The 26937-nt window shown below is 35.9% G+C and overlaps 5 protein-coding genes across 7 annotated transcripts in view; 3 read left to right on the plus strand and 2 right to left on the minus strand.

The window, feature by feature from the left end:
- The window catches only part of LOC145213378 (NACHT domain- and WD repeat-containing protein 1-like), a 29410-nt gene extending 23451 nt beyond the window's left edge, over positions 1-5959 (minus strand). For both annotated transcript variants that reach the window (XM_080081627.1, XM_080081626.1), the window contains exons 1-10: positions 5788-5959; positions 4527-4612; positions 4080-4196; positions 3742-3866; positions 2838-3070; positions 2101-2264; positions 1921-2014; positions 1341-1586; positions 740-933; positions 207-409 (exon numbers count right to left, since the gene is read on the minus strand). In XM_080081627.1, the coding sequence (XP_079937753.1) occupies positions 207-409; positions 740-933; positions 1341-1586; positions 1921-2014; positions 2101-2264; positions 2838-3070; positions 3742-3866; positions 4080-4196; positions 4527-4612; positions 5788-5905 (1580 nt within the window). In that variant the 5' untranslated portion in view covers positions 5906-5959. The remainder of the gene's footprint in view (positions 1-206; positions 410-739; positions 934-1340; positions 1587-1920; positions 2015-2100; positions 2265-2837; positions 3071-3741; positions 3867-4079; positions 4197-4526; positions 4613-5787) is intronic.
- An 851-nt stretch (positions 5960-6810) lies between these two features.
- LOC145215180 (isoamyl acetate-hydrolyzing esterase 1 homolog) lies at positions 6811-8811 on the plus strand. 2 transcript variants are annotated; one of them, XM_080083834.1, is made up of 4 exons: positions 6812-7098; positions 7414-7599; positions 7917-8009; positions 8333-8811. In XM_080083834.1, the coding sequence occupies exons 1-4, from the start codon at positions 6904-6906 to the stop codon at positions 8537-8539; spliced, it is 681 nt and encodes a 226-aa protein (XP_079939960.1). In that variant the 5' UTR covers positions 6812-6903; the 3' UTR covers positions 8540-8811. The 2 variants fall into 2 exon arrangements, with proteins under 2 accessions (XP_079939961.1, XP_079939960.1); XM_080083835.1 differs by lacking the exon at positions 7917-8009 and having other exon boundaries at positions 6811-7098.
- Positions 8812-9792: 981 nt separating this feature from the next.
- On the plus strand, positions 9793-12048 carry LOC145215248 (isoamyl acetate-hydrolyzing esterase 1 homolog). The gene is made up of 4 exons (XM_080083929.1): positions 9793-10085; positions 10612-10797; positions 11261-11353; positions 11577-12048. The coding sequence occupies exons 1-4, from the start codon at positions 9891-9893 to the stop codon at positions 11781-11783; spliced, it is 681 nt and encodes a 226-aa protein (XP_079940055.1). The 5' UTR covers positions 9793-9890; the 3' UTR covers positions 11784-12048.
- Positions 12049-14720: 2672 nt separating this feature from the next.
- Positions 14721-16659, plus strand: LOC145214610 (isoamyl acetate-hydrolyzing esterase 1 homolog). The gene is made up of 4 exons (XM_080083170.1): positions 14721-15035; positions 15315-15500; positions 15871-15963; positions 16138-16659. Exons 1-4 carry the CDS (start codon positions 14733-14735, stop codon positions 16336-16338), a joined length of 783 nt encoding a protein of 260 aa, XP_079939296.1. The 5' UTR covers positions 14721-14732; the 3' UTR covers positions 16339-16659.
- A 1174-nt stretch (positions 16660-17833) lies between these two features.
- On the minus strand, positions 17834-26191 carry LOC145214503 (Golgi-associated PDZ and coiled-coil motif-containing protein-like). The gene is made up of 8 exons (XM_080083045.1): positions 25899-26191; positions 24812-24979; positions 23662-23837; positions 23069-23219; positions 22597-22692; positions 22147-22311; positions 20293-20423; positions 17834-19778 (listed from the first exon to the last, which is right to left on the minus strand). Exons 1-8 carry the CDS (start codon positions 26115-26117, stop codon positions 19631-19633), a joined length of 1254 nt encoding a protein of 417 aa, XP_079939171.1. The 5' UTR covers positions 26118-26191; the 3' UTR covers positions 17834-19630.
- Between the last annotated feature and the right edge of the window lie 746 nt (positions 26192-26937).

Genomic DNA, 26937 nt, shown 5'->3' on the forward strand with positions numbered 1-26937 from the left:
AGAAAATGAAAAATTTTGGAAAAATTGTGTTTGAAGAGCAACTAAAGCATCAAGTGTAGATTAATTTGTAAGTATAATAAAATAATTTGTGCTGTATAAATTATGTACGGTCTTATGACAATACGTGTAAACCCAAGCAAAATCTTTTTTTCACGAGGCTCGAACTCAGGACACTCCTGGGGACGTTATTCAACGACTAAACTTACCTGTGAGCGCCATCTTGTTGTGACAACTGGTCAAGGGAGTCGAGAAAAATCATGAGGCGACCCTGATGCTCCGGACGATTCAATTTATCCGATACAGTGTCGAGCAGTTTGGAAAATCGCTGAACAACACTGTTAAAATTTTGAAGCAGGTGCATTCCCGGAACCGAGAACTCGAAGACTTCCGATATTTGCAAAATCAAACTCTGCATAAAAATTTGAAACAAAGTTTAAAGTTTCAGATAAAATTTGTATTAATTTCAAATCCATCATGTCATGAGAAGCACTTCTGTCGTGGGTTCGAATCCCACCGCAGGCTCGATATTTTCGTGATCGCTGGTCTGCATGAACGCCCCAGGGCGGATCCATTTATAAACTTATGTTCATCTACGTCAAGTGAATAAAATATTTAAGTTGTTTCGGCATATTTCTGTTGTTTTTAGATTTTTTTAGGTACTTTTTGTTATTTTCGAATGTTTACTTCATTTAGTGATAGTTCTTTAGATCCATGGCAGTAAAACTTTTTCCATGCTAACCTGCAAAACATTGTGTATGTGTGACGAGTTGGGGGAAGTTCCCAGGAATCGGTACACAATGACATCCTCTGGCGCCACTTCGCGACAGAGTTTCACAGTCATCGCGCAGAGGGCGGTTTTTCCTCGACCTGATTTCCCATAAACTACCACGGGATGTTGGTTGGATGTTGAAAGCAGAAGTGATTTAATATCGTCTGAAAAGAAATCTAATATACAACTGGGACTTGGGATTGGTGTGGAGTTAAAGACCATTACTGGTTCGTTTAAGTAGTTATGGTTTAATCCTGTCTCAACCACCTGTATTTATAAAAAAAAGATTTAAAGGAAATTGTTGATCAATTTTAACACCAAAAAAAAAACATCAGACATACTTTTCAACATAAGTCAAAATATTTCACTATGACCTGTAGTGACATTTCAGGATAAATTTAAAATCTGTCTTAGTCAATCGCACTTAAATTATTACCATATCTGCTCAATTTAATCCTATTCAAAAGGTACAAAACACTTTAAAAATGTTTTACCAGTTTTGTAAACAACCAATAATTTACCTAACTTTGCACCCGCTAGCGCAAAACCAAGAAAATTCCACACATCTTACCCAATAACTGTTTTCTACCGCAAAACGACTGGCATTTGGTCCGAGCAAAAGTTGCATGATGTAAAACTTCTTCAAACAACCATTCGCTGTCGTCCGAACCAGTAGGGTGCTGGGAATCTGATTCTGGCGCATTGGACACTTCGGATTTTTTTGCCGTTTTTTCGATTGAGTGTTTTAAATCGTTGACAAAATCGATGCAGAACGATTGAAGATAATCAACATGGTTTTTTGAAGCTGTCGTAATGCCTGTAAACAGACCAATGTATGGCTATTGAAATAGCTTGTTATAAATGACAATAACTTAACCTTAAAAATATGCTAAAGAAAAACGTGCAACGCAAAAAATGAATCGGACCCATTATCACAGCAAGACATAACAAAGTGAAAAATAATTACAAAAATCTAACAAAACATATTGGGTACTTGGCCGGCAAAAATTGAGTAGAGAATATCCCTTCCATTTTCAGGGATTTTTGATTTGTACCAACAAAAAATATACATACTTTTTAATTATTTTTAAATAAACTATTACAAGTTAATCACAAAACAACAGTGTGGTCTAAACCAAGAACCCTCTCACCTTGATTTTTATACCAATCCACCTCGTATTTTTTTACATTATTTAAACCCCCAATCTTTGTCTCAACATTCGATTTCAGCTGACTTAGCAAATTCTATCAAACAAAAAACGATGTTTACATTTTTGAACCGTTTGTAACAAATTGTTGACGTTCGAACAAGATATTATGACATCACAAACCTGTGCGTCGTCATCAACTCTTCCCAAGTCGTCGACGTCTAAATATTTGCGAATGCACTTTTCCGCTAAATGATGGTCAAGGTATTTTATTTCCCGTCTGTAGAGGTAGGCAGATTCAATGTTCTTCAAGGATGCAAGACCCTCCTCAATTTCAAGTTCAGTAACTAAATAAGCAATATGACACATTGTACTGCAGTGAACAGTAATTTCTGGCATAATCTGGAGGTAAAAAGATCAAGTAAGCTTATTGTTGAAAACTAATGTTAATCAACAAAGAAAGTGCAATTAATAATTTCGTGCTTTATACTATGTTTTCATTGGTTGAGATATCGTCAGGCTATGAACAATTCAAGATACATGATATTTAGTCTGCAAAGAAGTTTAGGCGTTGACACATAATGAAGGATCGATGGTATTAATCTCTAATCTAAAAAATAGGTGATATTACAAGCTGCAGACAAATCCAGGACAATCAGTTAAAAATTGGCGGCACGTTTTATGCCCTAAGCGTGTATGCTTTGTACCGTAGAGCTGTATTCAGGCTGGAAATGTTTACACCTTTAATAGACTGACTGGTATGCTGTTACTATGAGATGAAAACATTTTCTTCAAAAGTAATTCTCGTTAATTTAAAGTCTATGAACAAAGATGTCTAATCTGGTATCTAAATTTTACTCAAATATTTCAATATGCCTCGTTTAAACTAGACACAAATTTGTTCCTGCTAAAAACGATACCTGATTTGAAAAACGCCTGTCCTTCCGCTTCAGTGATTATCCCGCTTTTCCGAGCAATCTTCGCGCAATTTCGGAGAAATTCGGCAAGTTTGGTTGACGTTTTATCCCATGCGGCACGGTCAGAAAGTCTCTTTTTCTCGTTTGCAGAATCTTGATCATCAAAGTACCGGTAAACGTTGGTAATTGGTTGTAAAACGTAAACCGGTGGAACGGCATTTTCGTCTCTCTTGTACCTTTACAATAAAATTAAGTTCAACTTTAAAGTGTAAGATTAATAAACATACTATACCGGAAGATGCATGTAATTGCCCTGTGTTTACGAAAAAACTCAAAAACGACCATTGTTGCGTAGAGAACGTTTTGCGCAATATGAACACAAAATAAACTCCAATTGAGTGGATTAAACATTGGGATTGCTGATGTTGCGGAAAGGTCACAACGCTTCATTTATACTACTTAGATGTAGGGACGCATGTTACATTAAAGTTGAGTACTTGAAACAAACATGGGATGGCGATACTACTGTAACTTGACAATCCATGCTCAGGCAGCATTATTAAACGTCTAGGCCAGGGGTGGGCAACCTTTGTTACTGTAGGGCCAATTATAAATGTCAAAATTGGATTGAGGGCCGCACATGTTCATCACACAAAGTGATTTTGCTTTGTTTCTTACCAAATATGCTTAACTACAAGTATAATTCGTATTTGATTCTAGCCGCATTTTGCCAGAACGCAGAAAACTATAGCATCAGGCGCATTAATCTGCTCAAAAATATGTAATAATTGGACTCGTTTGCCAGTACTTTTGAAATCCAAGCGTCGCTGCGGGCCGCAGGTTGCCCACCCCTGGTCTAGGCCTAAGCAAGATATACAAATTACTTACAGGTAGGTACAATTCTTACCATAAATTTATTAAACCTTCCTTATCTGATTCCTGCTCTTCAGCAATCCTTATCAACTTCTCAAACACTTCTACGTTGATATTGGAAGGTAGGGGGCGATACCCGTACCGATTTCCAATAAACGCCTAAAATATACATACACAATTATTGCCTGTAGGAACAAACGAATTAAAAGTCAAATTTAAAGATCAATCAATGCAATGTAATGGCAATGTTTCAAAAAATTAGAAGTTTAGGATGTATTATATCAATTTTTTGTGCTTCAGAGTAAAGGTTAGAATGAATGATAATTAAAAAGACATTCTATGCCTTTGCTCTGCTGTATGTCCAGTACTTACAACAAAATGAGGTCCCATCGAAAGTCGTTTGCAAGTTCGTATTTCCATGAGACAAAGTTCGCAAGTGGAGTGATCTACCGTCGCCGTTTCTTGAATTCCCCATCTCATATCCATTACCTAAATTTCAAAACAATTTATAGAAACCAAATTTAATCATTGCCACACTGAATATTTGACAATAATTTTATCATTGCCGAGTCTTCAATAAACAGCGTAATGATTGGTAGCAGTTGTAGTTTTAAAGCAAATTATAATAAGTAAAAAGCATTTAGGAATATCACCTTTAATATACTGGCGTGCTATGATTTACGAAAGAGTATGCCGTGATCTCTGCATGGTCTGCATGGTGCTTTAGGGATGCTACCAGTATGAATGTATGCATTTAGGAATATATCGCTTCCACACGTTTTTATTTTAACTGTAAATTGCCATTAGCCAATTCTTTACCTGGAAATCTAGTCCCAGTTTTTGGCAAAAAGATCGAAGGTCAGGGTATGCCTTCTCCAAAAGTAGATTCCTCTCCTCGCTCATATCTAAAAGTTAAAAAAATGTGAAAAACACAAAAAATAAAGCATCACAAATACCATATGACCGTATACATGTGTAAGTATACCGTACACCGAATGTATAACATGTACTTCGTGCTACACGTGCGATATATTCGGTATATAAGGTACCTGCAGCTAACAAGGCCCATTAAAAAACTATTGCGTATAACTGAAAAACCATTTAACCGTTCCAGGCCAAATTCGGCATGATTGTTGCAGAGGTTGATATTAAACATCCATTAGATTTTGAGGACGTTTGCATGTTTTGTTTTTGTAGGATAACAGTTTAAAAAAAATTAAACTTGGGCCTTAATACAAACCTATGCTGTTAATAAAGCCCAACATTTTCATGTTTTTAAAACGAGTCTAGAAACCAATCAGACTCATTTATACTTTGCTTCGGTCAAATAAAAGTTTAAACAAGCAACGTTATTAACTCATATTACACATATACTGTTAACTAAGACATATAACTGTTAATCTGAAGGTACTAAAAAAAAAGAATAAACGACCCCTTGACATTTGATAACCAAAAAAACTAAATGAAAGATTACTTCCACAAACATCTTATTCGGACTTTTTATCTCCCTAAGAAAGCAAAAAAGCAAATGTTGTGCATATCAGTCGCCTTTAGTATAATAGACACTTGTGAAAATGACAAATTATCGTTGGGCCTTATTGCAAGCAATGGCTGACAAACAAAACCGTAATAAAATTTATTTGAAGTAATTCTTTTTTCCAGATCGGATAATGCTCCAATTAAACTAAAATGACCCCATTACTAATATATCTTAATAAGTTTTCATTTCGACAACACAACCTTTTCATTTTTGCTACCAATTTTAACAAAAAATAATAAAAAGTTGAAAATAAACACTTCTTAATTTGGATTGGTCATGATAACAATTACATATAACTTGCAGGTCCAAAACTTTGTAAATCATTTTAAGTACATATATATTTTAAAATTACATCAAAACTTAAGTATTTTTTCTGGCACATAAAAAAATATTAGCAGTGGGCCTTATTACCTTCCGGGCCTATATGCCTTCAGGTACCTTAAGTTAAATTCCATATCTATCAGGCAACTTATGTCAAAATTTTGTGGCTTTTTGAAGGCATTGTACAAACATATGCAACGGTTGATAACAAAAACAAACCTGAAAATGTGGAACTGATAAACACACGCACGACATTGGATTGTTCCAGGGTTTGTAAACTTGTTTCTCCCCCTCTTAATAACTTTTTACGATTGCTAATGTCATTTTCAGATGCCATGACGCTATAAGTTTAAATTCTTCACCGTTAGGCTTAACTTTGGCGAGCCTCTGGGCAAAAGCTACATGACATAACACAAAACATAAATGTGTAAAGTCAGCCTTACAAGTGCCAAAATATAAATCATTTGGAAAATTGGTGTATTTAATTGGGTCGGCAAGAAAACAACTTACACATTTCTGACAAATTGAATAAATGAAACTGAAATTATTTAACATCTAGTATGCCACTACATAAGCACACTTAACTGACTTCCCTGCTTCTGTACATAATAAGCATCCAAAATGGCATTCCATTTTCCCATTACCACAACGATACATAGCCTACACAAGTTCAAGTTTAAACCTTGAATTGACACAGGCAAAAGTACAGACAATTTTACCATAAGCGTCTGTAGTTGCTAACCGGCCAAAACAAAGTGTCAACAGCTTAAGTCTGATGCAGAAACCTTCCTACTAGTCTTTCAAGCAATTGTTTACCTATGACTGGCCGGGTATTATAATCGGCTTCAACACGGACCGCTGGTTCCTTTGTGTGTTCTCACATTTCTTCACAACAATGTATAGGTGATCACGCTCACCTTTTGTCGATTTTGTACCCCTTATTTTAAACACTTTCAGTAAGGTTACCAACTTGGCAACTTTGTTCCTTTGCCCTTGTCGGCACGGTAAGGATATCTTAGTGTTAAGTTTCGGAAACTAAATTATTAATTGGTAAACTTTCTGTTCACTTTGATTATAAACGAAAAAAACTTTTTTTGCAATTAAAACTTATCTGTTAGATTAAACAAAATTATTGTAATAATAACAAGTTGAAATTACAAAATGAGAACATGTTTGTTTTTATTTTCAAATAAAATTTTCGGTGCCTAAGATTTTTATCGCATTTACGTTGGCAACAAAAATCCCGGGGTTTTTCCCTACAGTGAGTATTGTCCGGGAAAAGAACATTATTTATTTATTGCAAAAAATTAGTGTTTTACATTCTGCAACTGAATCATGAGTTCATGGCCTCGTGTCGTTCTGTTGGGCGACTCTATAACACAGTACTCGTTGCAACCAAACGGCTGGGGCACCTACGTTGCGCAACAGGTTCAGCGAAAATGTGACCTGATTAATCGTGGATTTTCAGGCTACAATACTGACAACATTGTCCAGTTTTTATCCAAATTAGTGGACGCCAAATTAGTTCAGGTTAGTAAACATGTTTATTTATAACAATGCCACAAATGCTGACTAGTGTTCCACTAATGCATTGTTTGCTTGACCATAAAACTTTTTTTCTGGCCAGGCCAGGCCTGTCAGTCTGTCGTTTTACGAAAAGAAAAGATTTCTTTAAAAACACACAGCCTGGTCTAACCCAATCATAGCCTTGTCTAACCCAAAACATGCCTGCTTTAAACCGGACTGAAACAGCCAAAATAAGCAAGATAAAGATAGAATTTTGTGGCATAGGTACATAACAATATGTATTAATTGTGGTACCATAATATTTTTTTTATTTTTTAGAATGTGGCGTTTGTTACAATATTTCTTGGTGCCAATGATTCTGTACTTCCGGGTTCATACTCCAACCAGCATGTTCCAGTGGATCGCTTTGAAGCAAACTTGTTTAAAATTGTGGAACATTTTAAATCACTTGGGGTCTCCTCAGACAAAATAATTCTTATTGCACCACCACCAGTTGAGGCAGAGGTAGGAAAACAAAATATTCTATACATAGACAGTTTTTACAATTTTAATAGTAGAAAAATTTAGGGCTACATAAAAACATTTAATGTTATAACTTGATAATTTTAGTTTCAGGAAAGTTATTTTTTCTACACCCTTTATTTACTTTTAAAGCCCATAGTGTACCTTTATAGGCACACTTTACCACAAGTAACAATTACTTGACAGGTAAAGTAAGGATTTTCATATTTTGTTAGACTGTGTAACTAACCAGTATTGTGATATTGTGTGTAAAATTTAATTTTAATTGATTAAGTTTGAAATGAATCATTTACATGCAGTTAAGAGCAAAGCATATGATGGAAAAAGGCAATGGATCTGATTGTGATCGCTCCAATGAAACCTCAGTTGAATATGCAAAAGCATGTGTAAAGGTATAAATGATCATGTTCACTGAGTAAAATCAGATTTAAATAACATTATAGTTTGAAACTTCAGAGTAGCAATTTTCACCTCAACACACTTTTGAAACCTTCAAACATGTTTGGACCAAAGCTATTTAATTTTAAAAGTTTCTCAAGGTAAATTTTTAGTAGGTTATTATAAAGTTTCCGGTACTAGCTTTTCAAAAATGCTCAAATGCAGATACTCCACCCAAACCTGCCTGATGTATCCAAGCCTGTCAATACCTAAACTCTTCTGAAAGTAGTTATTCAGTATAAAAGTAACTCTAATTTGATGTAACTTTCACACCCAGGTTGCCAACAGCAAGAAGTGCAGAGTAATTGATTTGTTCACATTGATGATCAACAAACATTTGCCCACTTACCTACATGATGGGCTGCACTTTTCAGATGAGGGGAATTCCCTTCTAGCAAGTGAGCTGTCAACTCATGTTGAAGAGCTCACCAAAGAGCTGGATATGAACCTGCCAGATTGGAAAGATTTATGTGGTGTTGAATAGTGTTCTAGGTTAATTGGCAACAGTAGCAAGAATATGTTGTCAATAGTTAATTCAATTTGAAATGTAACTATTTTAAATACAGTATGTATGTGTTTTTTAAAGTTTAGTGTGTTTTTACAAAGACATGTGTTGTTTAGGCTATTTTTAGGTCAATCAATTGTTTAGCTGGTGACGCTTTATGTATTTTACAATCTTTTTTCTGTTATCATATGGTTGTATCACCAGGATTTTGTGCTAATATGTTTTTTTTAAATAAAAGTGCAGAAATGTGGTATGACGTTTAGTTTTGAAGTGTCAATATGTCTTTGAAATAGTTCCCTTGGGTTTTAAACATTCACTATAGCTCAAACTCAAAATTGATTTTGTGGGATAAGAAACAGCGAAAAGCTCTAATTTGTGTTCGCACAAAAAGCACCTTTCGCTTGCTCCTTTCTCTTGTTTGTTTCTTTTTTGTCTCACTCTTTTGTTTTTAACGTCACCGTCGCCACAACGCGCGAAACACGAAAGTGCATATGTACATATGTATGGTTTACATCAGGGGTGGGCAACCTGCGGCCCGCGGGCCAAATGCGGCCCTTCATTAAAGGTTGTGCGGCCCGCAGAGACGCTTAGATTTCAAATGTAGCCTACTGGCAAACGAGTCGAACTATTATATGTTTTAAAGCAGATTAATGCGCCTGATGCTAGTTTTCTGTGACCTGGCAAAATGTGGCTAGAATCAAATGCGAATTACACTTATATTTAAACATATTTGGTAAGCAAAAAAGTAAAATCACCTTGTGTTATACACAGGTGTGGCCCGCGATATAATTTTGACAATTGTAATTGGCCCCAGAGTAAAGAGGTTGCCCACCCCTGGTTCACATCATTAGTGAGGTAGTTACGTAACTAAAGATTTAAGGCTAATGGAAGAAATGGCCTAGCGCAAATTGAACGGTTTCATGGTAATATCAGAAACATCTATTCTTATAGCATATAGGGAGAAACAAACGTTCAAATGTATGTCTTTGTTGTGTGTTTTTTGTATTTTACGAAACACCGACGAAAAGCTTTTTGTGCATGAACACCTCTTGGAAGATTTTCTGTTGCATAAAAGTCAACAGAAAAGTTTTGGTATCAATGTAAGATTTAGTCTGCTCCAAATGGTGTTTCACATTTTTTAAAGTCACAACAATTGATATTTCTTTTTCCAAAAAATAGAATTTCTAAGATTTCTGTTCTTACCTCAAGCTGTCAACAAAAGTCCCAGGGATTTTCCCCAAATGATGATTTATTGGTTTACAAATACTAATGATTTTGCAAATACGCTTTAGGGTTTTGGATAGTTTTTATTCCGATTTTCTGCATAATTATGAGTCGTTGGCCTCGTGTCGTCCTCTTTGGCGACTCATTAACACAACGCTCGTCGCACCCAAACGGCTGGGCCACTCACATTGCACAACAGTTGCAAAGACAATGCGATGTTTTAAATCGTGGATTTTCCGGTTACAACACCGACCATGCGATCCAGTTTTTGTCAAAAATAATTGATGCAAAGTTACTTCAGGTTGGTATTTTTTGCGTTTTGTTTTGTCAATGTGGACAAAAAGCATGGTGTAATTAATTAAATAGATGCCATACTTGCAATAACTTAGTTAATCTAGAATAGAATGGGTAGCAATTAGGCCAATTATAGCGTAATGCGGGGGTCGGCAATCCCTGGCACACAGGCCAAGGTTGGCACGAACCACTATTGTTTAAAAAAACGTTGGCACGCGAAGCCATTACCACAAGGAAATAACAAGTAAATTGACAGGCGTCGCCTAAAAGGTTGCCGACCCTGGCGTAATGGAATCAAAGCAAATACTTTACAATCAGAAACTATGTTATGTAAGGTTCTTTTTAACCTATATGCAGTTACATACTGACCCTTATTACATACATGATAGACATGCCTATATTTCTTAATCTTCACATATTTTTTCCATACTCATTATATTTACTATGTACCATTTACAATCTTCAGTAAATTAAAACAGTGAATAACACCTGCCTATACAGCAAGTATAAGGCTTCCCAATTCTGTTTTTTAGGATGTGGTGTTTATTACTATCTTTTTTGGTGCCAATGATGCAGTTCTTCCGGAATGCTACACTAAGCAACATGTTCCAGTGGATCGTTATCAAACAAACTTGGTTAAAATTGTAGAACATTTTCAATCCCTTGGGATCACATCAGAGAAGATAATTCTCATTGCACCACCACCTGTTGATGCAGAGGTTCGATTTGGTGACCTAAAATTACACAAAAAATGCTGGTTTATTATATAAAAGACCTTTTAGTTTGTGAAAACAAAAAAACAACTGGTAGTAGCTGAAACATTGAGGATATTTACAAAATTAAGTGAAAACCTTCCCCTTTTCAGCACATGTGCAGTTAATGAAAATAAAAATGACTTGTGAAGTTAGGTTGATCCTTGAGTGTTTTTTAATCTTTACAACCAAATGTGCATCCTTTTTCTGAAATAGGTTAACTTTATTCAAAACTTATCGTAAATTACCAAGGAAGTTTTGTGCCAAAATCATTCAGGATTTTATGATTTTTTTTTCTTTAAACTTCAATTCTTGCAATTTTGTGACATTTTTTTGTAACCTTCCTGGCCAAAGTTTTTCGAATACTATGTGGTTTCTCCTGTATATTAGGTGTTGTTATGACTTTTCTAATGTTCTCCATTGCAAACAGTTGAGAGCAAAAGATTTGTTGGAAAGTGGTGATAAGCCATGTCTTGACCGTATCAATGATGCAACAATTGAATATGCCAAGGCTTGTGTTAAGGTATATATTAACACTCAGCAAAGGTTGAATGTAAGGTTACTAGGTTAAAAGCACATAAAAGGCAAACAAATTTGGGGAGAAGTTTTTTAAACATTTTTTCCCAGAAGAGCTCTATAGATTTGATGAAAAATTAACGTTACATTTTGTTAAAATTTGTAAAAAAAATTTACATTTTGATTTTTTGGGTATAAACTAACAGGCTTTGTCATGATTTTATGCCAAGGTTGCCAATAGCAAGAAGTGCAGAGTAATTGATTTGTTCACATTGATGATCAACAAACATCTGCCCACTTACTTGAATGATGGGCTGCACTTTTCAGATGAAGGGAATTCCCTTCTAGCAAGTGAGCTGTCAACTCATGTTAAAGAGCTCACCAAAGAGCTGGATATGAACCTGCCAGATTGGAAAGATTTATGTGGTGTTGAATAGTGTTCTAGGTTAATTGGCAACAGTAGCAAGAATCTTCCTTGTAGACTGTATGTCTCTTAATATGCATAATACAACCAGTATGCAAGTTACAACCAGTATGCAAGGTGGTGGTGGTGATTTTTAAGCTTATAATAAAGACAACTTTGCAACATGATTAGGGTTAGCAAAAGTATTTTTTTTTAATTTTTTAAACTATAACCAGCATGTGTAAATATGATTGTCAAGGTGATTTTATACTTCTTTTAATAAACTCCAATTATTGAAATGGTTTGATTTCTTTTATGCTGTACTTTAAAAGCTAATTTTGGATTATTGTTTGTGTTTAATTGCTAGTTTAAGCTGCAAAAATCAGTTCATGGTGATTGAAATCGACAGTTACGTACTGCATGCCAGTGGACAATGTAAGTGACTATTGTACAAAACATCAGCATACTGATTACTCTGTGTTAGGGGTGATAATTCACTGCGATTTTGATCCCAAGTGTAGGTTTGGCAGATCGCATCACATTTTTAGAAAATAGATCGCATCGCATTTTTTTAGAAATGATACGGTGTAGCAGCAGCGCGTTTAATTATTATCCACCAATTGTGCCCTCTACTTTTTTGCGCCCATAACGTTTTAACGTTGCGCAGCTATTTCCGGTTTGGTGATTGTCCAGTGCAATTGTGTCGCTAAGTGTTATTTCACCAAGCGAAATAAACTCAACTCCACTCAAATCAAAATTATACTGCTGCAGGTTAGGATATGGCACAGTTTACTACGAAAATTATGGTAAAGTGCTTTAGACATTGCAAGATTTTAAATCATGTTTATCTGATTAAGCGACGAGCGACGTTTTATTGGACACACAAACATGGAATGCCTGAAAGTGTTATTACCGGGCAGCTCAGGCACGGATTCTTCCAAACTCTGCAATCTACGCAATCTAACTTATATATGCAATCTTCTAATGAAACTTGTAAAAACGTTGACAATTAGCGCTTTTAGGGTCTGGGTGAGGGTTTGTAAAAAATAACAATGTCAATTAATCTCAGACACCCGGCTTGCGGATGTGATGTTCATTTATCTTCACAAATGTCAAAAGAAAAATGAACCTTTATTGATGTCCAATGGTGTAAACGTATAATTATACGTATAGGCTATTAATAGCCTTTCCGGCAATGGTCATAACATACACACACACGCCCCTTAAAACATAAACAAATAATAAAACGTAAGCAACGCATCACATCCGTATGTATACACATTCTCATCTGCAGCAAAATTGTTATGGGTGCCGGTTATTTACGCAGAATTGCCTATTGGTGTATTTTAGATAAAAAGTGTTTTTTCTTGCTCAGGGGCGTGGAGCCTGCGGCACGCAATCCAAAAGCATGCAGTTAAATCAAGGTTGTGTATGTGGCCCACGTAGACGCTTAACTGGTTTGTTGTGGCCCGCTATTTTATTTCAATGCAGTGCTATAGACAGCGATTCTTAATTTTATTGTTTTTAAACTTCTCAATGCGACCATTGCTATTTTTCAAATGTAAATCGTAAATCGAGATGTTTGCTAACGTAGAAAAGTAAAGTTAACTTGTGTTGTACAAAGAAGCGCCTCGCGGTGTAATCAAATTGATGACTTGGCCCATCAGTGCTAAAAGTTATACAAAGGAGTTTAGAGTTTTACAACATATGCAGTAACTATACGCAGTTTACAGAACGCAACTGAAAAAATCTTGAGCAGTGATTCTCGAACTGTGTGCCGTGAGGGATTCCAAGTGTGTTTTAAATATTTCCTATGTTAAAAAAAGCGTTCCCTGCTGTTGTTTTAGGCGGTTCATGACGAAATACTGATGTGCATGACAACGTCTCAAAGCTCATATTTTTGTCATTGGCAATTAAAAGCATCCTTACCCGCCACAAAAAAGTTCAAAATTACCATTGTATGAACAACTTTTGTTGTGTTTACCTGCGAAGTGTGCCGGGGAAGGAAACAAAAATAAATTTTAATGCACCGCATGCTAAAAAAGTTTGAAAACCACTGATCTTGGGGAAAAAGGCAAAAACGTTGTGTTGATGGTTAATACAATTCTCAACGAACAAAGCAATTTACAGTTGCAAATAGTTGTAACCATTAAACTAGTATCCGTACTGGAATCCCTTTCAATTAATTATTCTTCATAGAAAACCGATCTACATAAACTGTTTTTTATGCGTTCCCAGATAAGTAGAACCTAAGGATAGAAATATTTCATACATACAGCTATAAATTAAAAACTATCGGTTCCGTTAACATTAAGCTCGTGTATAGCTAATGAGACAATATCCCAACCGTAGCACAGCCCTAAAAAGCGTAGCCTAAATGACAAAATGAATCTTAAATAACGTAAATAAAGTGTATAAGAATTGCTTGAACACATTATAGTGTTTAACTTCACATGTAACAAGACTATATAACTAAATTTGTGTAGTGTCTGTTATGCTGCAACATAACTCACCACTGTCGATGTTGTAAGCAATAGGATTAACCACCAACAAGGATTTCCGCCTTTTTGACAGAAACCGTTTTCTGTATACACTACCAATATGAATTTCCTGTAACATTACCATCAACTATTGAATTAAGAGAATAAACCCCTTTACTGGTCGCGTACCATCTTTTTTCTATCGCTGCGTACCCACCTAAAGGCCTGTTTAAAGGGGTAGGCCAGAGATAGGCCTATTCTTCTTGGCTAGGAAAGCATATTTCTAAAATCAGCAAGGTTAGCAATTCCAGGAGAATTTCCAAGACATGAATTTCGCCCATCAGTTAAATGCATTTTTGATCTGACTTGAAAAAAGCCAAGTAGATCAGAAAGCTACTCGCGTATCACTTTAAAAGTTATGGCATGTCACCAGTGGTACGCGTATACCAGGTTGGAAAACACCAACACAGAGTATTACTGTTACAGGACAAGCTGTGGACATTATGTCTGTTGCCATAAACAGCATTGTAAACACTTTTAGAAGCTGCAAGTTTGTACATTCAGCCGTTTGTTGTCGGTTCGGCACAAAAAGTCATGGAATTAGCAAAGCACACCAAGATTGGCCGAAAGTCTTGTTGCTAGGTGACTCGCACACACAGCGTTCTTTTAATGAAGGCGGGTGGGGATCTCAGCTAGCTGATTTGTTACAGCGAAAATGTGACGTTCTAAATCGAGGATTCAACGGCTACACGACTAGAACCGCTTTGCGATATAAGTCGACCATATTACACAGATCAGTAACTTCGGTAAGTGCTAAACAGAAACTTGTGACATGGTACAAACCTTAGCATGCAGATGTTAACACTTCATCGAACTTGTGAATGATTTTAAAACCTGTCAGAATAAAGGTTTTAAACTAATTTGACGGTTGTTAATGTATTGTAACTTTTTAGCGGCCTTGAATATTGTGCAGACAATGTTGCAAAAGAAAATACTTCTCCAACGATGGAATATTAACTAAAACCCCTAGCAAATGCATGAACAAAAACCGACCAGCAACTATTGTTTTGTATCATTGTTTTCAGAACCTTGCTGCGGCAATCCTGTTCTTCGGGACCAACGACTCCGCCTTGCCTGGTGCTTACACCCATGGTCATGTCCCGTTGGATGAATACAAATCCAATCTCAATGCCCTGGTTCAACTGCTCACTGAGTGTGGATTGACAGAACAACAAATCATTATGGTAACCCCAGCTCCGGCCGATGTAAAGGTATTAAAACGCAGATTGTCCAGCTAACAAAAACGTTCGATGGCTGACAGGACAAAACAAACAAATCGTACAGCTCACAGTCAATTCATTTATGCTGATATAAATGTTTTTTCAAACCTGTGGTTATTCAAAAAATGACTTTGCGATAACGAGCAGTTTTCTTATTACAGGATCTATAGTTTCAACCAATTTTTAGCTTTATGGTCTGGAAATAATAACGAACAGCCAAACATTCACCGGCTTAATTTAACATAGTTAAATCGATTGACTTGTTTGTGATTCAGAACAGAACAGATACATTTAGGCTACAGTATTTAGGAAATAATTGTGCAGGTTTTGCTGTTAATTTAACTGACTTTCTTTATAACAGACATGGTTCATCGAAAAGCAAATACAAGGTTACGGAAGTGATGAAGACCGAAAGAATTCCATAACCGTAGAATATGCGGTTGCCTGCAAAAAGGTGAAGCAAGTTTAATTTTTCATCATAAAAATAACAGCAAATTCAATGATTTGTTAACATACCCTTCAAACATCAAACGTGTTGTAGATTGTGGTCAACATGAAAAAGTTTTTTGGCGCAAATTTCTTCTGTGAATATGCTAAAAACTACCTAAATAACAAGTAACTCGTTAAGGTGGCGAAACAGCATGGCTGCCGACTCGTCAACATGTGGGATATGATCAACAACCGACAAGACATTTCCATTTACTTCAGTGATGGACTTCATCTGTCAAAACTCGGCAGTCAGGTTCTTTACGACGCTCTGGCACCTCACGTGGCCGAACTGACAGCTCATTTACCAGAAAAATTACCAGACTGGAAGTCTCTGGATTGAAAACATAAAATTATTGGATAGACAGTATCTCGTCGATATTACAAGTTGTACTTACCTATGTATATGCAACATACCAGTTCAGCTTCCAAATGACCGAGTGGTTACGTAGAACGCCTTGAACTCGGAAGGTTTCCGGTTCAAACACCACGTCAGTCGCTTGCGTTTAGGTTCGCAAACCCAGCAAACACGCACAACTGGATCACAATGGGACAGATGAGCTAATTGCAAGCATTGGCACATTATAACGTAAAGAAAATTAAACAAACTAAACAATTTGTTATGCTTCATCAGTGAAGTTTAAATTGAAAGATCCACCAATCATTTGAGAACTATTTATTACGTTGTGCATCTAAGCCTCTCGTTTCTACTGTTGTACGAATTAAGAGAGTTACAATTGAAAGTTAGCGATCAAAGTATTGATTAAACAGTTTGTGTTCGTTAAGCAAGAACAGGACACGAAAGTGCTAGAAAGGTAAACAAGATTTTGAAATATGTTTTCGAAAAGTCAAACGGTTAATTAGTATAACGGCACACGAGTCATGCGTTTCTTGTGAAGGTTGTAGAGTGGAACTGCGTTTTCATATTACGTCGGGGTCACCAATTTTGCAGCGAATGCAATAATTATAGTCATGTTAAATTGGGAGACTCTTGACTTTTCCAACTTGTCAACAACAGCAATAACTTGTGCAAGGGCAGCACAAGAGCTTTGTTTTGGGTTGTAGTCGGTATATTTTGGGAGCGAATTAGGAAAATTCTGACCAATTCCACAGCCCTAGTTTATACTTCATTCTTTGCTGGCCTACCTGATAAAAAATATGGCCGAGTCCAACGCTCTGATGAAATTAAGCCAAACTGACTGAGAGTGATTATACTAAGCCAGTGGTTCTCAACCTTTTTTCTTTCGTGGCCCATTTTCATTCCTCAAAAATTCTGTGGCCCAGTAAATTTTTATGAAAGAAAAAACAACTATCAAATAGGTTCAGAAAAAAAAATGCAGAACATAAGTTCAAAACAACTATGCAAAAAAAATCATAAAACAGCAAGTACTTTCAGTTATGACCGAGTAAATTGACAAGGGATATGCTGCTATCTGGCTTTATTGTAATCACAAAGTAGTTTATTACATCATAAACATAAAGTGTTGCAGAAATTCAAAGTAACTTTATTCCGTAAATAGATTAATTTAAATTAATTTACATCCTTTCCCAATTTCTCCAAAGCTATTATTTTTGTAAAACTGAGTGTAGCGACACAAATGAAAGTAAATTCTTAAAAAAGGATTCTATTTGATTGGTCTGTGACCCAATAAAAATGCTTCCATGGATGGCCCACTGGTTGAGAACCGCTGTACTAAGCAATATCAGACCCTCCAACAGACAGCGTGGTCATTGACGAACCGAAGATGGCAGTTAGGCGAAATATACACATACATTCCATGTAAATTCATTGACTGATTCTGTTACTTGCAAATCGTGTTTTCAGAGGAACAGGGAACTATGGCAGGGAGAAAACCTGAAAAAGTTTTTATTTATAAAATACTCGCCATGCACGCAGTTGGTGTACAATAGAATGTATTCCATATAGACTGTGAGCCATCGTATAGAAATGATGGCAAAATACAAATACACGCATAAGATGGGAGCGTTCCATTCCAACTTCACACAAATCCGACTCAAATCGACCAAAGCATCTTCCGGCGTTCGACCAAACAACAACGTAACAGTGACGTCACAAATGACGTAAGAATAAGACGCGTGACGTAAAAAAGATGGCGGATAAAATATGCGATATTGGGGTGTATTTTGGAGATGTCTTTATTTGTGTCATACGGTATTTCAGATGTTTTGTAAATTACAAGAAAAACAAATAGTTTTAAAATTACAATTTGGACTGCTATCGAAATCAAAAGTTGATTGGGTGGATTTTTTCAAGCATTTTGAAAGCTGAAAAACCAATAAAGCGCTGATTTAAAAAAAAATCAGCACTGAAAAGGGTATTGATAGGAACTACTTCTTTGAAACACCGGACAGCAGTGGTTCTAAACTCATTTCAGGCCATGGACCACCAGTTCAATTAAATGAATATCGTGGACCAATCCATTGTTGAGTAAGGGTAAAGAAAGGCCCAACAACAAGAATATTGGCTTAAAATATGAACAAAGTTTCGAAGATTAATTGATATCAAGCAACTGACAGATACCAATAAATAGCCCATAACTTGAATTAGCCTTTTTCTTACGAAATATTTTATTAGTCGTCACTATATGTCAAAGCATCAAGCTAATAGATGATATTAAGTAAATATCATCAAATATATAATTAACGTCCTGTGGACCACCCAAAAAGCCATCATGGACCACCAGTTGAGAACCACTGCCCTGCCGTAAACCATTCACCACAAATATATGCTCATTTCACACAGTGCATGACTGAAGGTTATAATAAACCTATCGGTTGGGAACAATTGAATATTTTTCACACTACACAAAACTACCTTACCATCCTATTAAGTAAATATAAATAAAGAATCAGTAGACAGATCAATTAGTTACAAGGTCAGAACGCAGCGATGAAAAACTGCATCAGCAAGAAAATGAACGTTATTGCGTACATAAAACATTCGTAAAATAATTCTTGTATATCTGCATATAATATACAGAGGGCGGGGTATAATCTTAAAACACAACACATCAATATAGAAATGTATATTTTTGTATATATGATGCCAAAGGAATCAAAGTATTAAGCTATTGCTGTGCCACGCAGGGTGGAGCTACTACCACAAGAACCAACAGACAGAAAAGTATGCTAAATACCGATAGATGGCGTAAAGAGCGTTGATACTTAAATTAACAGTGAGGTTGGGATAAGGTTAGGGACTAAATTTCTAAGTTGGTTGTATTAGTGTTATGAAACCCCACCCAACCCTAACAGGCCTACCGTTAGCATTTTTACACAAATTGCATTTAAAATATTTGCCAATGCTCTTTGCGCCCACCTAACCGTATTTAGCAAACTTATTTGGTGTGAGTTCTTGTCTTAGGAGATTTTCCCTACAACTAAGGCTTAGTCAAGTAAAAACGCAACCTAACAAAATCTAGGCTATACAAAAACGCGAAAATACATGTACCTTTATTGCCACCCAGCGGTTTATACACAGCAACTCTTACCACCGCTAGATGTCAGCAAAGTCTCGACTACTGCATTGTTCACATGGACAGTACGTTTGACGTCAAAAAGCTTTTTTCACTATTCGAGCATGCATATATCGCAGGAATTGAAGCGTGACAGCGTTACGAAGTCGTTGACCTTAAGTGGCCTTCACCATCGGATGATTTCGGATCCGATGTTCCGTTGACGACCTTAGGTGCATCGGATACGTCACTTAATGAACTGGAACCATTTCGAAGTTTGGAGTCATTACTCAAAGTGGGAGTCGGGCTGCAAAACATATTTGCATGAATTTGTATGTCAAAAATCAAAAATATTAGGCATACATTACATAAAACCCGAGGTTCTGGATCATTTCTAGGAAGGTTTCGATGATAAATAGCCACAAGGTTCTTTAGCCAGTAGCCACAACATAATAAAATTGCTAAACTAATTGTTTGGCTTTCTTTCATTTATCCCTAAAGGTAAAAGTAATTTCCCCCCTTGCTTTGTGGTCAATTTAGACCTGGTTGAAAGTTTCTTCTTTTATTTCATATATGTTATCTTGTTAACAGCATAAAAACATCACACAGCTAACAGAACGTAAACGACCTCAAATTTGACCTCTTCATAACTCACAAAAGTGCTGATCTTCCCCATGAAAAACGCCTAAACAATGCTCTATGCGGTGACAAACGTTCAGGCAACAAACTAGAGATATATCCTTTAGGGTTGAAAGAGTAGGTGTCACAAACATAAAAAGTAAGCTGTGACTGGATTACTTAACCGTTCAAAAACGACTTACGGCATAGAGGGTTGTGACGCTTTGTCATCTTGCTGGCTTTCCCCTGCGATCTCCACCCCGTACGTGACGTCATCGCTCTCTGCGTCATCATCAGGAGTGACGTAAACAACTTCGAGGGTCAGTTTCTCCACCTGGTATAGAAAGGTTTTGAATTACATATTGGTGCTGTGTTCTAGTATCAGCATTGCTGCAAGAAACTGCTCGTCATGGTATAGCATATAAAACCAATATTTTATCCATTTTTGTGTAATGGGCATATATACAAGCTATATTATGACAGATCACTGTGAACAACATCAGATGTGCATGCTGTAGCCACACACTAGTTTTCTTGTGCACTACGTATGGTTTGGAGTGTGCAACTGTGCATCCGAAAATAAAAGCATTTGCTCTTTAGTTTGTAATTTGCAATGAAATTGTTAAAATGAGGTGTAACCGCGTGTCATACTGACAATAGCCCAAACACCTTCTTAATGCACTGCCCCGCCTCAAAAGGTTCAGGTCAAAACCGAATATTCGGCCACTAGACCAAACTAAGCCCCACTTTCCGATAAGGTTTTCAACTGAACCTTACGTTGTTGATGTAGTTGAATTCATTTCTTACACACCAAACAACTTTTACAATATGTATAGCTGAACAAAAAATCCAATATTTTGCAGACAACACAACTCAATAAGTTAATTTTTTTTGTTTTAATTTAGCATTATTGAATATTGGGCATGAATTTTATACAAGTTCAGGGCCAAACTGAAACAGCGGCAAAAGAACATATTCAGCCAACCAAACTTCTGTGCATCACCAGTTGTTACCTCATGTGGACCTATTAATGTTTTATACTGACAGGTATTAGAACAATAGTTGCTCATATGACAAAACACTGAATAGCAGGAAACATACCAACACACTAGCTCTATTTTCCCACTGACATAATTGTGTTGTGCTTAAATATTCGCACAGGAGATTATTGCTATTAATGCTGGCTACAAACAGCCCTGATGCGTTTAGCATTTACTCAAAAAAGGTAACATTGTCACACATCTCTCAGGGATATGTGATTATTTTTAAGATGAAGTATTTGTACCATTTTTGCTACTTTGTACCAAAAATTTATTGAGAAATATTAACTTTTGACCAAATTTACACTGTGACAAAAACACCAGTTTGCTCTTAAGTTTCGCCAAAGTACAAGTTTCGCATTTTTCCCCACAACAACACTGAAAGTGCATTATGTCAATATAAAAAGGATTACACACAAATCATTTCAAGAAGCAATTTTGACTGCTTGCACAACTATATTTATGACATAACAAAGTTATATAAATCCCCACTTCCATATACCAAAATCATGTATTGTATCAGTTTTGACATGAACAACATGACGTCACCAATTTGTCACATGAGAACTGTACGGGAAAGTCCAGGCAGATGTTTTTTTGACAAAAATCGGGTCTAACTGATGCGGTATGTCGTTTCACTGAAAATGGCATGAGCATTTGCCGAAACATTTGAAAAATAAAGTATATCACTTTTTACCTCTATTTGGGCCGTTATTTTCATCAATAAACTTATGAACATGTCCATATGTAGTATATATTCCAAATCGGACTAATTTATACAGGACATATATTTAAATCCATTCTAGTGTATGCAACATTGTAGCTTTAAAAATGTGGATTTAAACAGTTTTCAATATTCAGGAGTACTTTTTACAGCATTGATTGAAATTTTGATATGGAGCTATACCGTAATATACAAGCACACTAACCTTACATTTAATAAGGCTTATCTTTAACACAAGACCTCAAAACATAAACAGTTTGTTTCATAAAGATTGAGTAAAGTGGGGTACTGACCTGCTGGGAAAGAATGGAGACAGCATCTTGATGTTTGGCATGCCTTAGATCCTGATTATTGACAGATAAGATTGCATCGCCGACATATAGGCCTCCTGTACGATCAGTAACAGCCCCTTCGTGGATTTCTGATATTAGGATCGGTACCCCATGTTCTCTGCCACCCTGAAACAGAAAAAATGAAACAATAATTCAAAACTATTTTTTCAGTGTTATTTTTTTGTAGATGAAGCAATAGGCAAAGGCCATTTGAATTGGTCAAAAGCTATTGTTTAACAAATATTTATAATATGTCATTATCTAAAAACAAAATAAACAGGGTTTAAAAATGATACTTTCAGTACATAAGCATCAACATAGGTGTTGTGAACGATTTATAATAGTTACAGGATATGTTTAGTGAGTAGGCGGAAAACAATTTAAAGCAGATTGTGATACACACAAACTTACAGTAATTGAAATTCCTAGTCCTTCTGCGGCACCTTTTGTGATTGTCACCTGTCGAACGTCACCAACACCGTGTCGTTGATGGGAAATTGCTTTGTCCTAAAACAAAACAAATTTTGTGTAAAAGGTCAAATTAAGCTCTACACACATACATTAAGCATATGTGATTGAATATAGTCAAGTTATACAAAAAATAAAGTAGTCTTTAAAGTATTTTATTTATTTATATATATGCAGTGAACCCAAATAAATATATAATAATTTGTAAATATAAATGTAACATAACTGATAAAAATTCTAACATATCTCATGTATAATTAAAATCAAGGCAAAATTTGCAAATCTTAAGTTGTAATCTTACTTAAAGTTAGATGACTATCGTTGACGTAAAACACAACACTGCCAATATCCTATCGAAATAAATATCGAAAAAAAGATACAAGATTTAGACAAGAACTTTAAAACTTCGTCCTACCTGAGCGGGTGAAGAAAGTTTACTTGCGCCTCGACAAGCACGAATAACGGTTTTGTGTCGGTGGAGATGAATTTCAGCTTCAAGTTGGTGCCACATTTTTTCGAAGTTCGGGGGTTTAATGTTGCGTCCGAGAAGCTGGATCTGTTGAATCCTGAAACACAACATGTCAGAGATCAGATCAAATTTCAAGCTGCTGTGTAATTTGATAGAAGCACTGGGTTCTTGACATGGCACTTTTACTAGGTTAAAGTTCAAATGCCAACTCATATAAGATACCAACAATCCTAGAGTCGTACTGATATACATTTTTTATTTTGTTTGTTGTTTATCAAAACACATGGTACAGTCAAAAAACAAAAAAATACACTGTAAAAAAGTACAAAAATTCAAATCAAACAAACTAAAAATGGAAAAAATATGAAAAAAGAAAACAATTCAAAAGCTACTGCACTTCATCAGAATTTTTTTTAGGCAATCCCAAACTTTAGGACTAGTAAAAGGGTAACTATGGTTCTAACTAAATTGCATAGGTGTTGGCGTGTTGCTGATTGCAAATGAAAACAAATATGTATGTATTAATCTTAGTATCTTACCTTCCAGCTAGTTCCTTGTCAAGATATTTGGCTGCCAACCTTGCACCATACAACTCACTTTCCAAGCCAGCAGATTTCTTGGTCAGTGCCAATTTTTCTTGCTTTAAACTGTTGATTTCGTGACGCAGCATTGTCTGGTTGCGAGCTTCAGTTCGAAATGTTTCTAATTCATCATCCTAGTAAATATAATTAGATTTTTTTCTTCTTTTTTGTAAGTTTTAAGTTTTATGACTTGTAGTGTACTACCAAATGGAAAGAAATCTATGTAAAAGTACCAAGTCAATAAATGAGGGTTTATGAGACAGTACACACTGTTTCAAACCTACAAGGTCTCATCAGTGCAGCTGGTGATGAGAGAAGGGCCGTATTGGCTAGTGTAGCCATCCAATGACACTCCAGTTTGTTGGGAGTAACAGGCTAAAAAGCCACCCATTCTGTGCGATGCCACAACTGGGCGTAAACCACAAAAGAAACTAGTTCACAATGGCCAAGCAACCACTTGGGAACCAAGGTGATGCTGGCTCAGTGTCACAGTATCAATGTCAAAGCATCAAGCCAATAGATCTGCACTGATGAGACATTATACGGTAGGTCAAAACTGTGTGCACTGTCTGCAAAATGAAATCTACTACAAAAAAGTTCAAAGAAGTTTCAGATTAAAGAAAAAAGTATAATACACTTCATAAAAAGAGATGAGCTTAAGTAATACCGTATTTTACGGACCATAAAGCGCACCGGATTATAAGGCGCACTGTCAATAAATTGCTTTGATTAGTTTTTTGTTCATACATAAGGCGCACCGGGCTATAGAACGCAACGTATTTTAAGGAGTATGGGTTACCGTATAAAGCTTATTAAACAAAGCAATAAAGCACTACTTGGTCCATACATTAGGCGCACCGGCTTATAAGGCGCACGATCAATTTATGAGGAAAAAAAATGATTTAAGTTGCGCCTTATGGTCCGTAAAATACGGTACTTCAGACATTTTGGAGTCACATAATAAAATTGTAATAAATGTGTACAGGCTTCAGTGTTTTTCATGCTCTCTCTCTCTCTATATATATATACTCAGTTTTATTTAAGATGTTACATCACTTGTTTTGGTCACATAAATACTAAACATGAGGCACATTTTTTTCTGCATTACCAGTTTTTGTTTGATGGTGGTTGGGTCAAAGGTCGACCCAGTGTTTGCGGCATGAAGTTGAAGTTGCAAAGTGTGAAGTTGCCTCACAAGTTGCGAGGTTTCAAGTTGTGCCGCGTCATAGTTTGAACGAGCGGTCAGCAATTCTTCCCTGCTGTTGATTGCATCAGCCTGTGAAATATTCATTGGACAATGTGAAAAATAACTCAGTAAATGAAACAAAAAATATTTCACAGCATATGACCATAGCTTTTTTTATTGTATTTTTCGACAATCAGGCGACAGTCCGAGAACTGAAAATGGCCCTTTGTCGTTCACGGGGTTCGAACGCAAGATACTCCCGGGCACGAATCCCGATCAGGTTTTATCTGTATATGGGTCAGGCGCGCCAGGCCATTCGGCCAAGTTCCCGCCCATGACCATAGTTGTAAAAGGAAAAAATTACAAACAAAACAAAACTATTTTTGTACCAACCCCCATATCTTTTTTAAAGGCCACACCTTCTGTTAAACTACAGTCAATGAAACTTTCATGGGGTTGGGTGCTTTTGAATTGCTTCATACTATTTAGAAACACTATTTGAGGGGAGTGGCTAACATATTTTGCTGTCCCTTAAAATTGCATGTTTTGTGTGGTTTTATACTAACTTATTAAAAAACATGTGGAAGCAACTTGAGCGGATTGCACCAGTATATATATAATGTTCCTATGTGTTTTTTTAATCCAACACTCACAAAAATTTGCCAATAATATTTGCCAAACAAGTCATAATTAGGGGATAGCAACATTGAAAAACCACAACAATTGTATGAAATAAAACACAAATACAAAAAGTTATTTTTGCAAGCAACTGCTTGGGAACAAAGTTATTTTGTGTGTGTTGCATATGTTGTTTGTTGTTTTATTGTTTGTTACATGTAGTCACATGAACACGGGTTAGACATATTTCACATGGCAATTTGAATCAAAGCAGAAGATGATGGAAATAGCTTTCAGACATTGAACTGTTACAAAGCACAAAAATCGATATGGCCCAATTGGTGGACTAATATAATAGTGTAAGTGATTTAAAAAAGTATTTATTTACTACCTCGAGTTTGGCATTGGTTTGTGCAGTTGTCTGAGTTTTGTGGCATAACTGTGAAAAGCATGAACTCAAAGTGTTCATTTTGTCCCTTGCATCTAAAATTAAATCCTCATTTTCCTCAAAGTCTCCTTCCCCAAGCAGAACATCCAAATCCACAAATGCCTTGTCAAATTCCTTTTCCAATACATCCAGGCAATGAAAAATCGAGGCAGACCCAGCCATTGTAATTTGTCCGAACAGATATTTCACGTTACCAAACTTTCATCTATTTGTTATGGATCAAAGTGCAAAAATCTGGAACAAGTGCATGAATTGTATTTTTTAATGTATAAGGAATTCAAAATAATAATTAAAAAATTGTTTTTGTTACAGTCAACGACAACAATCAGCTGTATCAGCTCAAGCTGTTTTGTATACTACATTTTGTATGTGATACATTTAAAATAGCCTTCAAATAGCTGTTTTTAATAGTCAAAGACACAAAGCAGCTATTTTGTTGTAATTTTATATGTGTTAAATTTGAAAAATACCCAATATGGAACTTTCTGATAAACAAACAATTTGAACTTTTGGTCATAGAAATTAGAAAATACAGCAAAAAATAACTCAGCAAAACACTTCTTTGAACCGGCTGAAGTATGTAACCAAAAGTCAAACACTTGATTATTTTTCAAAACTCGTTTTAATAGCAAAAACACAGTTAACAAACAAATAACATACGTAATGAGTAACGCATATATATTTTATTTTACTTTTATAAATATCAAAGTTATGTAAACTATCTACAGACACACCCTAAATTACGTGGAATAGCACCATAACAGGTTTTACTGAAGCCGAAACCTCAAATATTTCAACCAAAACTGCCTGAAGCAAATAAAATTTAATAAACAAACGTTTCTCGTTTTCGTCTCACATGATAAGACACGGGTGCATTCGATCATGACAGATAAAAAACGTCATGCTGGCACAATAGAAATCACAACTATTTTTCGCTCTTCTGGTATTTGTTTTGTATTGATATGGTTGGATTCGGCAAGTC

Source organism: Phallusia mammillata, chromosome 2 (genome assembly GCF_965637545.1).
Source record: "Phallusia mammillata chromosome 2, kaPhaMamm4.hap1.1, whole genome shotgun sequence".
Classification (NCBI taxonomy): Eukaryota; Metazoa; Chordata; class Ascidiacea; order Phlebobranchia; family Ascidiidae; genus Phallusia; species Phallusia mammillata.

Bases quoted from the DNA above. Each gene is read 5' to 3' on its own strand.
- LOC145214503 (XM_080083045.1), bottom strand. From the start codon at position 26,117: ATGGCTGGGTCTGCCTCGATTTTTCATTGCCTGGATGTATTGGAAAAG. The intron at 23,220-23,661 runs GTAAGATACTAA...GTTGTGTTTCAG, and splicing joins GACAAGGAACTAGCTGGAAG to GATTCAACAGATCCAGCTTC. The intron at 22,693-23,068 runs GTAGGACGAAGT...GTTTTGTTTTAG, and splicing joins AACTTTCTTCACCCGCTCAG to GACAAAGCAATTTCCCATCA.
- LOC145215180 (XM_080083834.1), top strand. From the start codon at position 6,904: ATGAGTTCATGGCCTCGTGTCGTTCTGTTGGGCGACTCTATAACACAG. The intron at 7,099-7,413 runs GTTAGTAAACAT...TTTATTTTTTAG, and splicing joins TGGACGCCAAATTAGTTCAG to AATGTGGCGTTTGTTACAAT. The intron at 7,600-7,916 runs GTAGGAAAACAA...ATTTACATGCAG, and splicing joins CACCACCAGTTGAGGCAGAG to TTAAGAGCAAAGCATATGAT.
- LOC145215248 (XM_080083929.1), top strand. From the start codon at position 9,891: ATGAGTCGTTGGCCTCGTGTCGTCCTCTTTGGCGACTCATTAACACAA. The intron at 10,798-11,260 runs GTTCGATTTGGT...CATTGCAAACAG, and splicing joins CACCACCTGTTGATGCAGAG to TTGAGAGCAAAAGATTTGTT. The intron at 11,354-11,576 runs GTATATATTAAC...TTTTATGCCAAG, and splicing joins ATGCCAAGGCTTGTGTTAAG to GTTGCCAATAGCAAGAAGTG.
- LOC145214610 (XM_080083170.1), top strand. From the start codon at position 14,733: ATGTCTGTTGCCATAAACAGCATTGTAAACACTTTTAGAAGCTGCAAG. The intron at 15,501-15,870 runs GTATTAAAACGC...TCTTTATAACAG, and splicing joins CAGCTCCGGCCGATGTAAAG to ACATGGTTCATCGAAAAGCA. The intron at 15,964-16,137 runs GTGAAGCAAGTT...TAACTCGTTAAG, and splicing joins ATGCGGTTGCCTGCAAAAAG to GTGGCGAAACAGCATGGCTG.